Raw genomic sequence first — 14,906 nt, forward strand, 5'->3', positions numbered from 1 at the left:
TGTCAGGTTGTTAAGGTTTACTTTAAAACCAAAGGAACTATACTTTTTGTTAGGAAAATTCTATGTCCTCACTCATAGACACTAGGCTAATAACCGAGTTGCTCAACAGCGTGGGTGTTTTGCACCACCAGCAAGAGTCGCTTCTGGCCGGCCTTTTGAATTTTAGCTGTATTGGTCATTCTGCTACTGCAGGTGGCACTATAATCATAGGTGATAATCAAAAGTAAATATGTGTTTTCCAGTGAACAAAAGGAAAAAGGTATTTTTATATCTTTTTATGACCAAAATATTAAGCAAAATTTTGGTGCATTTGCTCATTACGGAGATTGAACACATTTGCTCCTCAGTGAGTGTGAACAATTAGATGATGAGACAAACACCCATTTGTTTGGAAAAGTAAAGATTCTACAATAGTCTTTTATAAGCCTTCCCAATGTACATTGCTTACCAGGAGGGGACTTGCTTTTTCTCTCAACAAAACTGGAGTTTCCCTTTACAAGTTGTAGAGTCATAAAACATGGAGGTAACAATGCCAAATCAATAATGAAAAAATAATGATTTTCATGCAACTAATATACTGCAATTATTAAAGGATACCATGGGAATTGATATATTTGCCGTCGCATAGCTAGGGAGGACTATGTTTTGTTCCCTGTAAGGGGAAAAATAAGACCCATTTTTAATTTTGCCTTTCTCTGGAGGGGTGAATGGTTAAAATTGATGAACATCAATTTTAATTCAGCAACTGTATGTTATCTTACCATCATTAAAGTGTTACTAAACCCAGGACCCTGCATTCACTATCTGGTCTCCCACAGTACATGGAAATGCAATTATTTTAGTAAATATAAAATGGCTAAATACTACGTTTTTTTTAAAAATGATCGGCGAATCAATGAATCACGATGCTGCCCTTCACAGTTCTGTATCAATGCGTTATCCAGCATAATGGATTGTTCATGTCATTCCGGCTCCCCCCCACAACAGTGTCTTTGCTAGTGATGACAACCTGCCGATCGGCTGGCTGCGCCTGACACCGCCCCCCCCTCATTGGATGATGTAACCTCCGATTGCCGCCCCCACCCACGCTCTCCCCCTCCTCAGGATTTGTAGGATTTCTGGACAGTGACACCCGTCATCTCCTCAATGGGTGGGCGCAGAGTCACACAGAGCTATGACATCACATCTGTGGGATGAGGCATAGAGTGAAGGAAATTATCTGCGAGGAGAGGAGGGGGGAAAGTAGGCATGCTCTGAAGGTGAGAGACCAGCCTGTCATGCTTGAGGTATGTGAGGGGTGAGTGTGTAGAAGTGGCACATCCCCCAGCTGCTGCACCTATCCAGTCTGTGTGTGTGTACTGTGTGCCCAACACATTGGGGGCTGCAAACACTTTCTGTCTAATTTCTTTCTGAGATTTCCAGATCATCGTTCCCCTCTGGAAACATCTATTGATCTGCAAGCAGTATATTTCTTGCCGATTGGAATGTCTTCCTTTTCTTTCGCACTGATGTTGACTGGTTTACTATCCAAGTTGCTGCCAAAAGACTCAACGATTTGTTAAAGTGATAATAAAGGGTATTACTTTTTCTTTAAATTAAAAAAGATATACTTACCATCCCCTATACTATGTCTGCAGTCTCTGATCATCTCCTGTATCATGTCCACAGTCTCCGATCATCTCCTGTATCCTGTCTGTAGTCCCTGACCATCTCTTGTATCATGTCTGCAGTCTCTGATCACCTCCTCTAGTATTTTGGGGGAGAGCCTGGAACTCTTCCAAGTTTTTGTCTGCTGTTTAGACTGCTACATGCAGGGAGTGTTTTTTTTTTAGGAACAGATAAAATTTTAAAATTTTGTTCTCCTGACTATTTGACATTTTTTGATGAAAACCATGTGCACTTGCGCAGTAATAGTGTTGCATTGCGGAATCAAATCGAAAAGTTGACATGAGAATCTTAAATCAAATTGAATCGTGAGGCCAGTACAAGATGTGCACCTCTACTAAATACCTTTTCTCTTCAGCAGCATATAGCAGTCTTGTGACTTCTATCTGTGTCCAGCTGAACACTGATTAAAGCTTGTAGGAGGAGTTTTCATTCTCCTATGAGGCTGCATGACTCCTGACTGTCTGGCCCTGTGCTGATCACATGCACCCTCCTAAACAACAAAAACTCTCTAGCAATACACACCAAACTGAGCATGTGCCGCTTGCCCCCCAAGGCTCTGTACTATCAGCAGATGGATTAAAAGAAGGAGGATCAGAGAAGAAAGGATCAAACACAATGTGCAGGATTAGGATTAGGTTCCACAGTGAGTATAACAAGCATGCTTTACTGAACATACAGACTGATTTTACTGTTGTGGGTTTAGTAACACTAACCAGAAAACGTTAAAATGCTTTTACAAACTGAACAAAGCATGAAAATAGTCAGACACACACATTCATATAAAATATTTTATTGTTTCTGAAAACATTAAAAAAAAAAAAAACAATTTTGAGCACTTTCCATAAAAAAACATAACTGAAATTCTACTGCAATTTAAACTACTGTAGTTTCAGCAGTACAACAGACAAGAAAACAAGGGGTCATTTTTTTTTCCTTTTTTTGTGTTTTTTATTAGTATGAAAAGATGAAAGGGGATTGTATCCGCCATGTGCTGCTATTAATGCACATTATAGGTTGGGTCTGTACAGCTACTCAGAGGCAACACATACAATAATCTTCCTTTCATAGCCTGAAGGTCTGAGTATTGTAGCTTTTTGCAACAATTATCATTTCATGATGCTTTATGGTATTTATTACCAGGTCATTTAGTTTTGTCATTTTAAAACACTAGAACTGTAGAAAATAATAAAAACACAAAAAACTCAGAAAACATATTTAACAATAACAAAGCTGAATTAGTAAACAAAAGAAATAACCTGTGAATAACTATGCTTGCCTGATCAACACAGAACAAGTATATAATACAGCAAAAAGTGGTTACAGGAATATACTGAGACTGTACAAGGTAATACACACATGCACATTTTGTGATCATGTATTAACACGGTGAAGCAACTAAACGTAATTTCTTCCTGCTGTAATATTCTCATGTAAGAGAATAAGAAATAGAAATATCTCACTGAGATTAATGCACATTGCTACATAAAGACAATTGTATGTCATTTTTATGACATTCTGCTTTTTAATAGACTGATTTTTTTTTTTTATATATTTTTTTTTTTGTTTATATCTGGGGCAAAAAAGTTGCATTTATCCAAAAAGAGGTGCCGTGCCACAGGTTCAACAGAAGTTTAGTGCAATAAGTGAACCTGAGAACATCTTTGCAATTAATTCTTTCTCTTGTAAGAACAGTCCCCATAGGGACATGAAGTAATAATCCCCCTTTTTAAAACAGATTTCAGGCACTGCACCAAGAAAGTGCCTTCCATCAAAATGTAAAGTGTTTGCTGCAATACTGTACATATTATGCACTGCAAAGTTATTTAATATATAGGCCATTTTTCCCAACACCAAAATTAAGTCCAATTATCACCAGAGCAGCCGGCTTTGCACACTCCGCAAACTAGTCTAGCAGAAAGTTTGTATGCACGATTTTCAGCTACTATTGATTTAACAGTGAATTACTAGCTATGGTTTAAATGCCCTTGACATTTTATTCACAGGTTGCCTCAAGAATGCCTGTTTCAAACAAAATAAATTATCCTTTGGGTTTTTTTTTTTTTTCTTACTGTTAATACTTTGGTACGCAATAGTGCTCCATCTCAATGTACAATAGTAACAAGTACTAAGAGCAGGTATTTAAAAAAAATGTTTAGAAATACCAGCAAACACATATAACAGCCAAGTTTAACTCACTATCACAATCAAATTTACAGAGCTCTGAGTTGGCCTTAGCACCTTTTGGTATGATGATACACAATGTTAATAGTCTGTTTCTCGCATATATCTTTTTTTTTTTTATTATTTTAACAAGAAAAGCTGGCAGAAATAAAATTCACAATTATATTAAATATGCTACACAGCTATAACTTCCAACAGAATATGAACAAGGGCAACACTGTTGTTGCTGGGTATTCTGCAATATTATTCTAACGAAGGAAATTCATGAAGTGCTGCCGAAGATAAAACAATGGTATTGGAAGTCTGAGCATATCCAAGCTTGTACACGTTGCTAAAATTGTTTGACATGCATTGAAAAAATATTTAGTGATAACTTTTTTTAATTCTGAATGGCATGTTTCATTATAAAATTCATAGATGTAGGCCAACAGCCATCTTAGATATGTGAGATAAGAAAGTGACTAATGCAAAAAAAAAAAAAAAAAAAAAAAAGTTTTCATAGGAAATATATTTTCCTATGTTCTACATCAGGTCCTTAATATTTTTCCCTAATTAAAAAAAAAAAAAAACAGGGTAACCGCTGCTCGGCATGCAAGCATCCTGGGATAAAAAGGAGCAAGAATCAAAATGGCATCTGTAGTCCATTTGTAGCTTTACTGGGAAAATAAAAACATGCAACAAAGACACATTTTCTAATATGTACATATATTAGAAACCACAGAGCTTAACATCTGTTACTGCTTCAGATTGGGTGGGCAAGCTCCAAAGTAGCAACCTCAACATAGAGGAAGCCACCGGACACCTATTCTATCCTTATTTCAATCCATACCATTTTCAACTTCAAAGGAGTATTTCTCAGGTTTTTTTTTTTTGTTTGTTTTTTGTATGAAAAAAAAAATCTGATAAAATAAAAAAAGTAAAAACTTGTAAAATGTTATGAGGTCATGGTGTGTTAAAATAAAAAAAAACTTACATCTTATAGTGCATTTTCCTAATTTCAGGGAAAGTAGTCCTTAATGAGAAAACTTTTTTTTTTTCTTTTGTCTTCTTTAAAATTGTACATACTCCACAAATATGATATGATATTCACATAAGTACCCAAGTCACCATACTCAAAAATCAAAGCGGCAGTTGCTGCCTTTCTTTACCTACAGACAAATTTGTACAGGTCATGTAAAGCAGAAGCATATTTTCAATTTCACTAAAACAGAATAAAAGCAAGTATTACAAAGTGTAACAGGGTAAGAATGCCTGTCAAGTGACGTAAAATCATTTAAAATGAGGGGGAAAAAGAAAAACACATAAATGGACTTAATACTGGCTCATCAACCGCCCATGTAGTGCAGTTTAAATGATTATCATGTTAAGAACAGATGAAATATAGATAACCTGTGCAGCAAACCTTATGAAAACTTCATAATTACAAATGTTTCCGCTGCTGGAGGCACTTCCATTAAGACAAATACAACTGCCTTTTTGATACAGTGTGCTACATTATAATACAAATTTAACCCAGCATTTCAACTGTAGGATGGTCTTTGCTCTCTATCCATTCAAATCCAGATGAGGTCATGGAATTAATAGATTCGTTACAGATTTGCTGAAACAAGGGGTCATTGTTCAGCTCCTCCAGTGTAGCGTCATCATCCTGCACATGCTGCCGACCAGGATCAAACAACAGGTTGGGATCTAAAGTGTTCAGGTCATTGATGCTGCCTGAGAGATCAGAAGACAACCGGATGTCGCTGGAGAAATCAGAGGCATTGTTTAAATCTGAAGCCACTTGAGAAAGCTGCTGGTTTGATTGGAGGCTTTCTCCATCTAGCAGGTCCTTAACAGTGCTATTGAAATCAAGTTGTTGCTCTCCAATTTCAGATTGTGCTTGGTTGTCTCCAGTAGTAAAACCAATTGTATCAGTACTGCTGTTTTTCGTGAGGTAAGCTGGCGTTTGGAATTCATAAGATGAAGTGCTGGAATTCATCATATTTTGTTGATTGGCACCAGAAAACATGGGAGATGTTTCCAAAATCTGAGTGAGATTCATCCTTGCAGTATAGTTAGAAGGCATATTGTTAATTCCTAACCCTCGAACCGCATCATCGCGGTCAGAATCCAGTTTGTTTAATAAAACGTGGGTGATGTTTTGGGTGCTGCTTTGTTTTTGCAAGGATGGGAAAGCAGTTTGCATCATAACAGTTAAAGGAACTGACTGGCTTCTTTGCGCTATACTATTGGCACTGGTGTCTTTCTGGACATTAGCAAGTATATTATGAACCTCTGCAGCTACCATAGATCCAAAAGTCGCCACATTAGATCGAGGAGCATTTGAAGTCGGGCAGTTTGTATTTCCACTTAAATTGCGCTGTCGGTGAACTGCTGGGCTTACACTACGACATCTAAAATTGCTGCCGTTTCCAGACGTTCCTGATCCTTTGTTGTCTAAAGGTGCAGGAACAGCAAAGCCCTCCTGTTTAGAAGCACTACTTAACAAGGAAAGCTGATGCTGAACTGGAGAAACGGGAGTTATACGACCAAAGTGATTGTCATGATGTCTCGACTGAGACTGATATGACTGACCAGGCACAGCAAAAGCATGCGGCTTTCTAAAACTATCTTCTACTAGCTCTTTGTAACTTGGAAGTATACCATGACTGGATACGGAAGAATTGCCAACAGTGCTATATCCATTATTCATCCACTCTAGCTTAGTTTTATCAGGGTGAGTTGCCATTGGCCTTTGCATTGGTTTAACAGGGCTACTCGAGACAATGCTAGCATCATGATAAGAGATGCTGGAGTTTATAGGGGTAAAGGCAAAGGGATTCCTGCATTCAACAGGGCTTGGAGGAACACTACTGCTGCAGTTAGAATGTGGGGTCCCAACTGGTGTGTGCCGACTGCTTCCTAATGCACTATCAACAGGTGTTGTTTGAGCCAGACGAGAACAAGGGCTCTCTCTTGACAAGCTTTGAGACCCAGAAATCATCTCTGATGTAGGGGTTGGGGTTAAAGTTGGGGTTGCAGTTGAAGTAGGTGTATGCACGGGAGTGACACTGCTATGTACTGAATGGTAAAAGTGTGCACTACTTGAATGTGTGGGTACAGGTGTACCATGGGCAGCTGTTGTTTGGGTTTGGAGCACCATTCCTAAACTACCATAGTTTTGAGAGCTGTTATTCATAGACATTTGCTCCTCCATAAGCACAAGTTCCTCAACAATACTATCTTGCGTAAGGTCATCATCAAATGAAAAGAAACTTTCAGTTGTGGGAGGGTCTGTCAGATTAGAACGCTGAGGTAACTGGTTAGATGAATGTGCTTGTAGCTGATTCATAGAAGAATCCTCAAGTTGCTGGCTGTAAGCATCCTGCTGTAGTCCTTCAAAGTCTACTGGTTCCCATACATTTTTTTGCAGGTTATCAGCACCAGAATTTCCTGGAATATCCAGAACGCTAATTGTTTGAGGCTGCTCGCAGTTGCTAGATGTGAAATCTGAACTTTCAGCAATCTCCTGCCATGCATTTTGATTGAAAGGGTTCTCTTGCTTTGAATCACTGACAAGCTTAAACACATTACCTTCTAGTTTAACTTTAACATCCTGGGATGAAGCTGCATGTCCCTGGGGAGTATCAGTGGTCTTTTCATCAACACAGTTCAAGGTATAGCTTTCTAGTAAGTCAGTATTACTCACTTGCTGAGTGCCTTTACTAGGTGCTAATGCAACTGTTACTGCATTATCAGTCTTTGTCGTCAGTGCTTTTTGAACTTTCTTGACCGTAATCCCTACTGGTCTCTGACATTCAGCAATAGCTGAAGACAGCTGACCAAGAAGTGATTTTTTCGCTGGTGGTAACTGTGAGTCCTGTACTATAGAAGTTAAGCGTTTTCGAGGACTCTTAATAGACAATCTCATGTCCTTTCCAGCTGAATCAGTGTTAGTAATTGGGCTGAGACTACTGCTGAATATACTCTGAGGTGTGACACACAGAGTCACAGTACCCTGACTACAACCGGCTGAGGAAACAGAAGTGACATCTACTAAGCGGCCTTTACATTTGGTCCTTGTTACTTCAACTCTCTGGTCAAGTGCTTTGGCAGGATCGTGAGGTTTCTCCTGACTGACTTTTAGTGTGAAAGAAACAGGAGTACCTTTCCTAGGTCTTGAACAATCTGCACTCTCTTGGCATGGTTGAATATCCTCTATAAGAATTTCTGGTTCTGTTTTTACCTCTACTGCGGATGCCACAGGTGTGCCCATCCTGGGTACAGGAGACTGCAGTGAAACCACAGAGCCATTTTTGATCTGTGGCACAGTTCTGCTTTCATCTGAAACCCCAATACTGTTATTGAGAGAAGGGGTATGTTTTGCTGAAGTGCTAGCATTGCTGGGCGCAAGTGATATTGTGGTCATCTTCACAACATTCAGAGAGCTCACATGTGGTGCTGGCACCACAGTCTTAATTGGGCTACTGGTGAAAACCACAGTGGTGGGTGAGCGGATCGTCAAAGCATTGGAGCTGGCTGGCTTAGGTAAAATTTGAGGGTAGCGATGCCTAGCAGAACGATCTCCAACAGGGCTTGCTGGAACATTTTGTGGAGTCTTTGGTGACTGCTTTACAGACTGCATGTGTTGAGTAACTACTTGAACGTTGAGTGGTAGGACCTTCCCATCAGAGGAGGCAATAGGACTGGGTGAAGTCACGAGTGGCCTGTTTCTTTGAACCTGTCACAAACAAAAATTACAATTATTAAGCATACTGCCTTTTATTTCAAAAGAACAAAAAAAGTGCTTTCAGTGACTTTTGCTTCTAAAAACAATGCAGATACTGAAATCTTACAGACCTCTCTCTAAACTAGAACACTCAAAGTGGTGGATATACTAAAGGCAAATAGACTGTACACTTTGCAAGTGCAGTTGCACTCATTTCCCCCACAGCTTAGTAAATGTGGTAAAGCTTCACTTTGTGAAGAATACCTAAACTGAAGCAAGGGAAATAAAACAAAAACAGCAGTTTGCTTGCATATGACTGCATAATAGAAATGTAAAGGTTATTTAAAAAATTGGTGTACCTAAACTCAAGAACAAGAATGAATGTAATATACTACAGTCTATTAAATGTGTTAGCTGCATTTGTTTTTAGGCTTTATTTTCCTTAAAAGAGAAGTTGAGGTTTTGTGTTATTTTTTTGAGAAATCATACTTACCTAGGTGGATGCAGCAACGATCCCCCACCGTCTCTAAGGGTGAGAACTAAACGATGAACACTGCTGATCGCTTGGTTTTTAGTGCTCTGTTAGAAGAGAGCTGTTGGCTCTCTGCTCTGCCCCCGCTCACTGGAGCACTGGGCTGTGGAGGGGGCGGGAACGGCTGGCTCAGGCTCTCAGCAGAGGCTGAGCCAGGTGCAGGTCAAGCCATCTGGGTGGATGCTGTGATCTTTCCCTAGCCTGGACCGGCTCTGTGAAGTCAGGAGACAGCGGGCTTCATCAGGTCACAGGAGTGCAGAACAAACTGCACTCCTGTGCGTCATAGGAGAAGTAAAACCAAAAAAGCTTTGGCTGTAATTCTCTTTTAATGTAGACTGTAACTAGATGTGATCACCACAAACTGAAAATACCATTTAATTCATCTTTAATTTTCAAAGCAAACTCGCCCATCCATGTCTCCATGATTTATTTGGTTAAAAAATCACTTTGAAAAACAATCCCTTAGCATACCTAACTGTGCTCATCTTGAGCAAGGGCAGATGATTCACTTCCTAGAATCTATCTGCCCTCAAAATAGTTCAAAAGCTAAAATGTTTTGTACCTTCATTTTTTATTTTTTTGCGACTTGCTGTGCAAGCCCAATCCCAGTACTCTGTACAGCTGCATCTCTTTTCTCCTCTCTTCCTCTGCTCACATGGAATGAGACAGCAGCGGGACACCATTTGTGTCAATGGTCACACACTACCCGGCTCAGGATCAAGCTTGCACATCTGCCCCCATAGTAAGCAGCTTGCTATGGGGGCAGACACGGGGGGGGGGAGTTTAAAACTAATAAATATAATACACCTTCCTATCCATTTTATTTCTAAGTTAGATTACAGAACATCTCTCCCATAATATAGTTCAATGAAGTAAACTGGGCAGGGCTGATAATAATGATTGAGATTTCAGAGCAACGCTTTCAGATTATTACAGAAAGTTAGGAGCTTTTCTGGCAAGATCATTTGGTATTATTTCACCTGTTTACTGCCCACTGACGTACACTGTATGTCGATGGCAGTAGTTTTTTTTTTCACAAACTCCTGGAGGCTTCAGCTGTGTGTAAACCTGCCAGGTGGAAGCAATCCAGCAAAGTTTTGGAGAGATTTCCCTTTACTTATTTTTGTGAGACACAAAAGGGAGGACAAATGGGGGCAAATTACAGCAATACAAAACTTTCCCACGCTTTAAAAAATTTTTTTTTTTGACTGGCCTAATCAAGACCAAGGGTTAAATGCGCCCACCTGCCTATATAACTCCTCCTGTTCCCAGCAACTATTCGTTTTTTTTTTAGCAAAGGGGAGAGGGTGGCTTGTGTCCTGTACTGTAAAGAAAAGGATTTTTCAGGTAGGTCAAAAGTCCTTATTTCTTGATCAGACTGTCAAGGACACAGCCTTCCAATAACCGCTTCCTGTCCAGCAACAGGCCAGTACTTCGCTGGATAGGAAGGGTGATATCATTGTTTTCAGCCAGCAATTTCCTACAAGGTAAAAGTAATCCTAGCAGCTATGGAGCTGCTGGATTATTTTTAAGTGGTGGAAGGGGGTACCACCCTGCTTCCCACCGCCACCTTTATCCGCCTCTCTCAAGCGATCAGGGACCCCAGTAAAGATGAGACCAGCGTCATCCAATTCCTGGGACACTGATGTTATTCATCCCACTGTGGGACATCAGAAACCGGAAGCCATGAGGATTTTATCACCTACGTTTTTGGTTCTTTGTTTACCTAGCCGTTACCAGCCAGTGAAGCAGCCAATCAATGTCTGATCGGCTGCATTGGAGACCAAAAGAGATCTGGGGTCGAATAGCCCCCAGATTTTTCCATAAAGAGGACATGAGAGAGATTACAAGAGAGAGAGAAAAAAAAAAAAAAAAAAATTCTCTGTGCAAATGCGCGTGTCAGTCCCGCACACAGATGTAAACGACAATCGCACCACACATGTGATGTATCACTGTCAACATCAGAGTAAGAGCAATAATTCTAGCTCCAGACCTCTAACTCTAAACTGGTAACCTGTACAGATTTTTAGAGTTTGCCTATGGAGATTTCCACGGGCGTATGCAATTTTAAAGCGGGACTTGTTTGGCATCTATTTACTCGGTATAATATCTTATATATTTTACTTTTAAAAATGTGTATTATATTGTGTTTTTGTGCATTAAAATTCATTAAAGTGTATTTTTCCCCAAAAATATACGCTTGAAAAACTGCTGCACAAATATTATGTGACATAAAAATCTCTGGGTTTCTAAGCAGTTTCCTAGAAAAAAAAAAATTATGATTTTTATATGTAGGAGAGGGATGTTGGAATTGGCCCGGACTGGAAGTGGTTATTCCAGAACATGGAATGTCGGCAAGCAATAAAGCTGAGGGGAGGCCAACACAGCAGGAAATGCCAACAGGCTTATAATAAGGGACTCATATTCCCAAACTCAAAGAGCATCTTGGGGCACACCATGACTTGGGCTGCCTGGGCCATATTCCATAACTCACAGGAGTTCTGAGCAATGCTTCCTGCTGAGTTGGGTGTCCCGAGTTGGGAGAGGTGTTGGAGCGGGGTGAAGAGCATCCCCCTTCACCTTTCCTTCACCCCACTTATTTTTTTGTTTTTGCTCATACTGCCCTTTTTTCCCCATTATTGTTTTGAGACCTGACTTTTTAGAACTTGGACTTTTGACTGCTCACAGTTCTTTTGACCTACTCTTTCTGTTACATATTTTATTGAATGTGATACAAGTCTCTAGCACGCTTCAAAGTGACACAACTCTATATCCTCATACCTGTTATGTGGTGGTTTCATACTTTCCTCAAATTCTAATGGATGGTCTCTTTTTTTGTCTTAGTTCTTTGACATTTACTGAACTAATAAAACTAGACTAAGCTAAAACTTGCATGAGTGCCCAGGAGATCAAGTAGCAGGTCCACTACCAAAACATCCAAGAGGCACTGACTGCACAATCCGAGTGAACCTTAACAGGATATGAAGGATTTTCTATCTTTCAAGGCATAAGCCTTAATGAAAACCTGCCTAATCCACCTAAAAATAGTGGAATGAGACTCATGACATCCCTTGTAGGAGCAGGACAAAAAGAGAAAGCAAGATTTGGATTGGAGCTGGATAAAGAGAAGGCAGGACAAAGTCCTGATTAAAGCTGAATTTCAGGAAGCAAGTCTCTTTGTAAAAAGTGAAGGCACACTATGACATCTCCTGGACTTCTCTCAATATTTTATACCCGACTGGTTTATTGCTCTGCCAGAGAGACACTCCAGGATCAGAGAGGAGAGAAGCACAGAGCACAGAGCAGCTATGCCCTCCTATCCCCTCTGCTGCCCATTCACAGAAGCCTTTGTATTGTGTACACAATACCAAAGCTTCTGTGATTTGACAGGAGGAGGAGAGGCACTGGCATAACAGCTACAGTGACTCTGCAGTTGAAGATGCAGAGGTCAGAATGATCAGTGTCTGGCTCCAGGAAACACAGCATAGCCATCCTCCAGGAGTACTATAAACCTATCAGGCAGAAATAATATAAATAAGTCCAGGAGATGTGTCGCATTTCGATGGACTTAAAATAATTGTAAATTTTTTTTTCCTATTAGAATAAACAAACAAACATATTATACTTACCTGTGTTGTGCAGTGGTTTTGCTGAGGGCAGCCCAGATTTTTATTTTTTACTACCTCCAACCTTTAACCCATTTTATTAGTCTCCGTCCTTCCCTTAACTTGTGATGCAAGCTATACTCACCCAATTCCCCCATCCAGGTACCACGCAGCCACTGGATGGGGGTAAACTAATGATCCAGTTCTGCAATACACCCCCTCATAAATAAAATTCAGTGTTCTTCATGATGAGAACTTCATGATTGGAGGAGAAGCCAGTCACATGACTTTGATAAGACAAGTGATCAAGTCTTTGAATTTTCCATACATTTGTTCAGCACTGTGCTTGCTTTAGAGTTTGGAAGTAGATGCACTGTGCAATGCACATATAACTGAATGCGTGGGAGACTCCTTAATAGACCAACCTAAGAACCCAGGTACAATTCTTGCTCACACAACACCAAAGATTTTTAAGAAAGCAATGGTTTCTGCAGCCAGCTACCACACTCAAACATAAGTTTAGGGATGACTAACCCTTTATAAAATACGTAGATCACATTAGTTCGTATTTAAATATGTTTAATCACCTAAAAGTAAAACATTTCTACACTATGAAGAAACCATTAATCAAGCAGGACGCTTTTATCAAATGTAAATAATGGCTATAGTCTAAAAATTACCGGTATTGGGCTGGGAACAGCTGCAACAACAATTCCAATAGGCTGTGGAGAAAGGATAGCTGGACTTCCATTACATATACTAGCGATTCCATTGGCAGCTGGTCCATCCTGTTTTTTCATTTGCAGTTCCCCTGGTAAAGGCGACTGCATCTTTTGCTCCTGTTGCTTCTTCTGTATTTTCCTTTGTAACTGCTGTTTGGCATCTACAGGAGAAGCTAAGGTCTTCACTTGAGGGTGGAAGGCATTGCTTTCAGACATGGGTACAAATGCAGATGTCTGTGTAATTCCTTTTAATCCTGCAAGAAGAAAAATGTTCAGGTTAAGTTGGCTACCAATAACCTAATGGCATGAATAAAACATATATTTGGACAACAGGAGTTCAACACCTAGCTGTATATTAAATTAACCACTTCAGCCCCTGGAGGTTTCATTCCTTCAATGACCAGGCCATTTTTTGTAATATGTCACTGTGTTGCTTTAACTGACAAGTGCACGGTCGTGCCACACTGTACCCAAAAAAATGATTATTTTCCCCACAAATCAAGCTTTTTGGTGGTATTTGATCATCTCAGTGGTTTTTATTTTTTGCACAATCAACAAAAACCGACAATATATATATATATATTTATTTTTTTACTTTCTGCTATAAAACATATGCAATGAAAAAAAAAATCAAATTTCTTCATCAATTTAGGGCAATATGTATTCTGCTATCTATTCTTGGTGAAAAAAAAAATACCAATAAGCGTATATATAGATTGGTTTGGGTTCGATTTATGGCATTTTTTTTTACTAGTAATGGCGGTGATCAGCGATTTTTAGCGGGACTGTGACATTGCGGCAGACAAATTGGACACTAAGTGACACTTTTTGCATGACCAGGTACACCAATAGTACAGTGATCAGTGTTTAAAAAAAAAAGCACTGTATAAATGACACTGGCAGGGAAGAGCTTTAACATTTTCCGTGTACAACGTTCTGTTGTCAGATTTTCCGATTGTGTGTACACAAGTCCGTCAGACAAAAGTCCAAAGTACAAACACGCATGCTCGGAAGCAATGCTCAACAAACACAACATTAGCAGAAGGTGCCCAAAGGGTGGCGCTAAAGAGCTGAAAAACCACGTAGTACGTCACTAGGTTCGTGTTTGTTGGCCGACAATTGTGTGCCGTTTGTATGCAAGAAAAGTTCCTGGCCAATGCCCTTCGGACAAAAGTCAGACGCTTTGTCTGTGGAAAATCCGATCGTGTGTACAAGGCTCAACTGTTTGGGGGAAAGACTGACTGGAAGAAGAGAGACATCTGTGTTCCTGATTAGCACAAACACAAGATCTCTCACCCCCTCTCTGACAGACCGATGTTCTGCCTCTCCAGCGAACGATCGGCGGTCACATCGGGAGCAGGTCACCGGTGGCGCGCCCCCTAGACCTAGAATAAGTGTACAGGTACGTTGTTTCGAGCAGCCGGGTACATGTACGGTGGATGGGCCGGAAGTAGATAAAGGCACTTTTCACCCTAAGGCCTTGTTCA

General features: G+C 40.0%; 1 protein-coding gene across 1 annotated transcript in view; it reads right to left on the reverse strand.

The window, feature by feature from the left end:
* Positions 1-3,202: 3,202 nt before the first annotated feature.
* RFX7 (regulatory factor X7) overlaps positions 3,203-14,906 on the reverse strand; it is a 164,568-nt gene continuing 152,864 nt past the window's right edge. The window contains exons 8-9 of the mRNA XM_040342738.1: positions 13,378-13,673; positions 3,203-8,572 (exon numbers count right to left, since the gene is read on the reverse strand). Of these exons, the coding sequence (XP_040198672.1) occupies positions 5,357-8,572; positions 13,378-13,673 (3,512 nt within the window). The 3' untranslated portion in view covers positions 3,203-5,356. The remainder of the gene's footprint in view (positions 8,573-13,377; positions 13,674-14,906) is intronic.

Source organism: Rana temporaria, chromosome 3 (assembly GCF_905171775.1).
Source record: "Rana temporaria chromosome 3, aRanTem1.1, whole genome shotgun sequence".
NCBI classification, from domain to species: domain Eukaryota; kingdom Metazoa; phylum Chordata; class Amphibia; order Anura; family Ranidae; genus Rana; species Rana temporaria.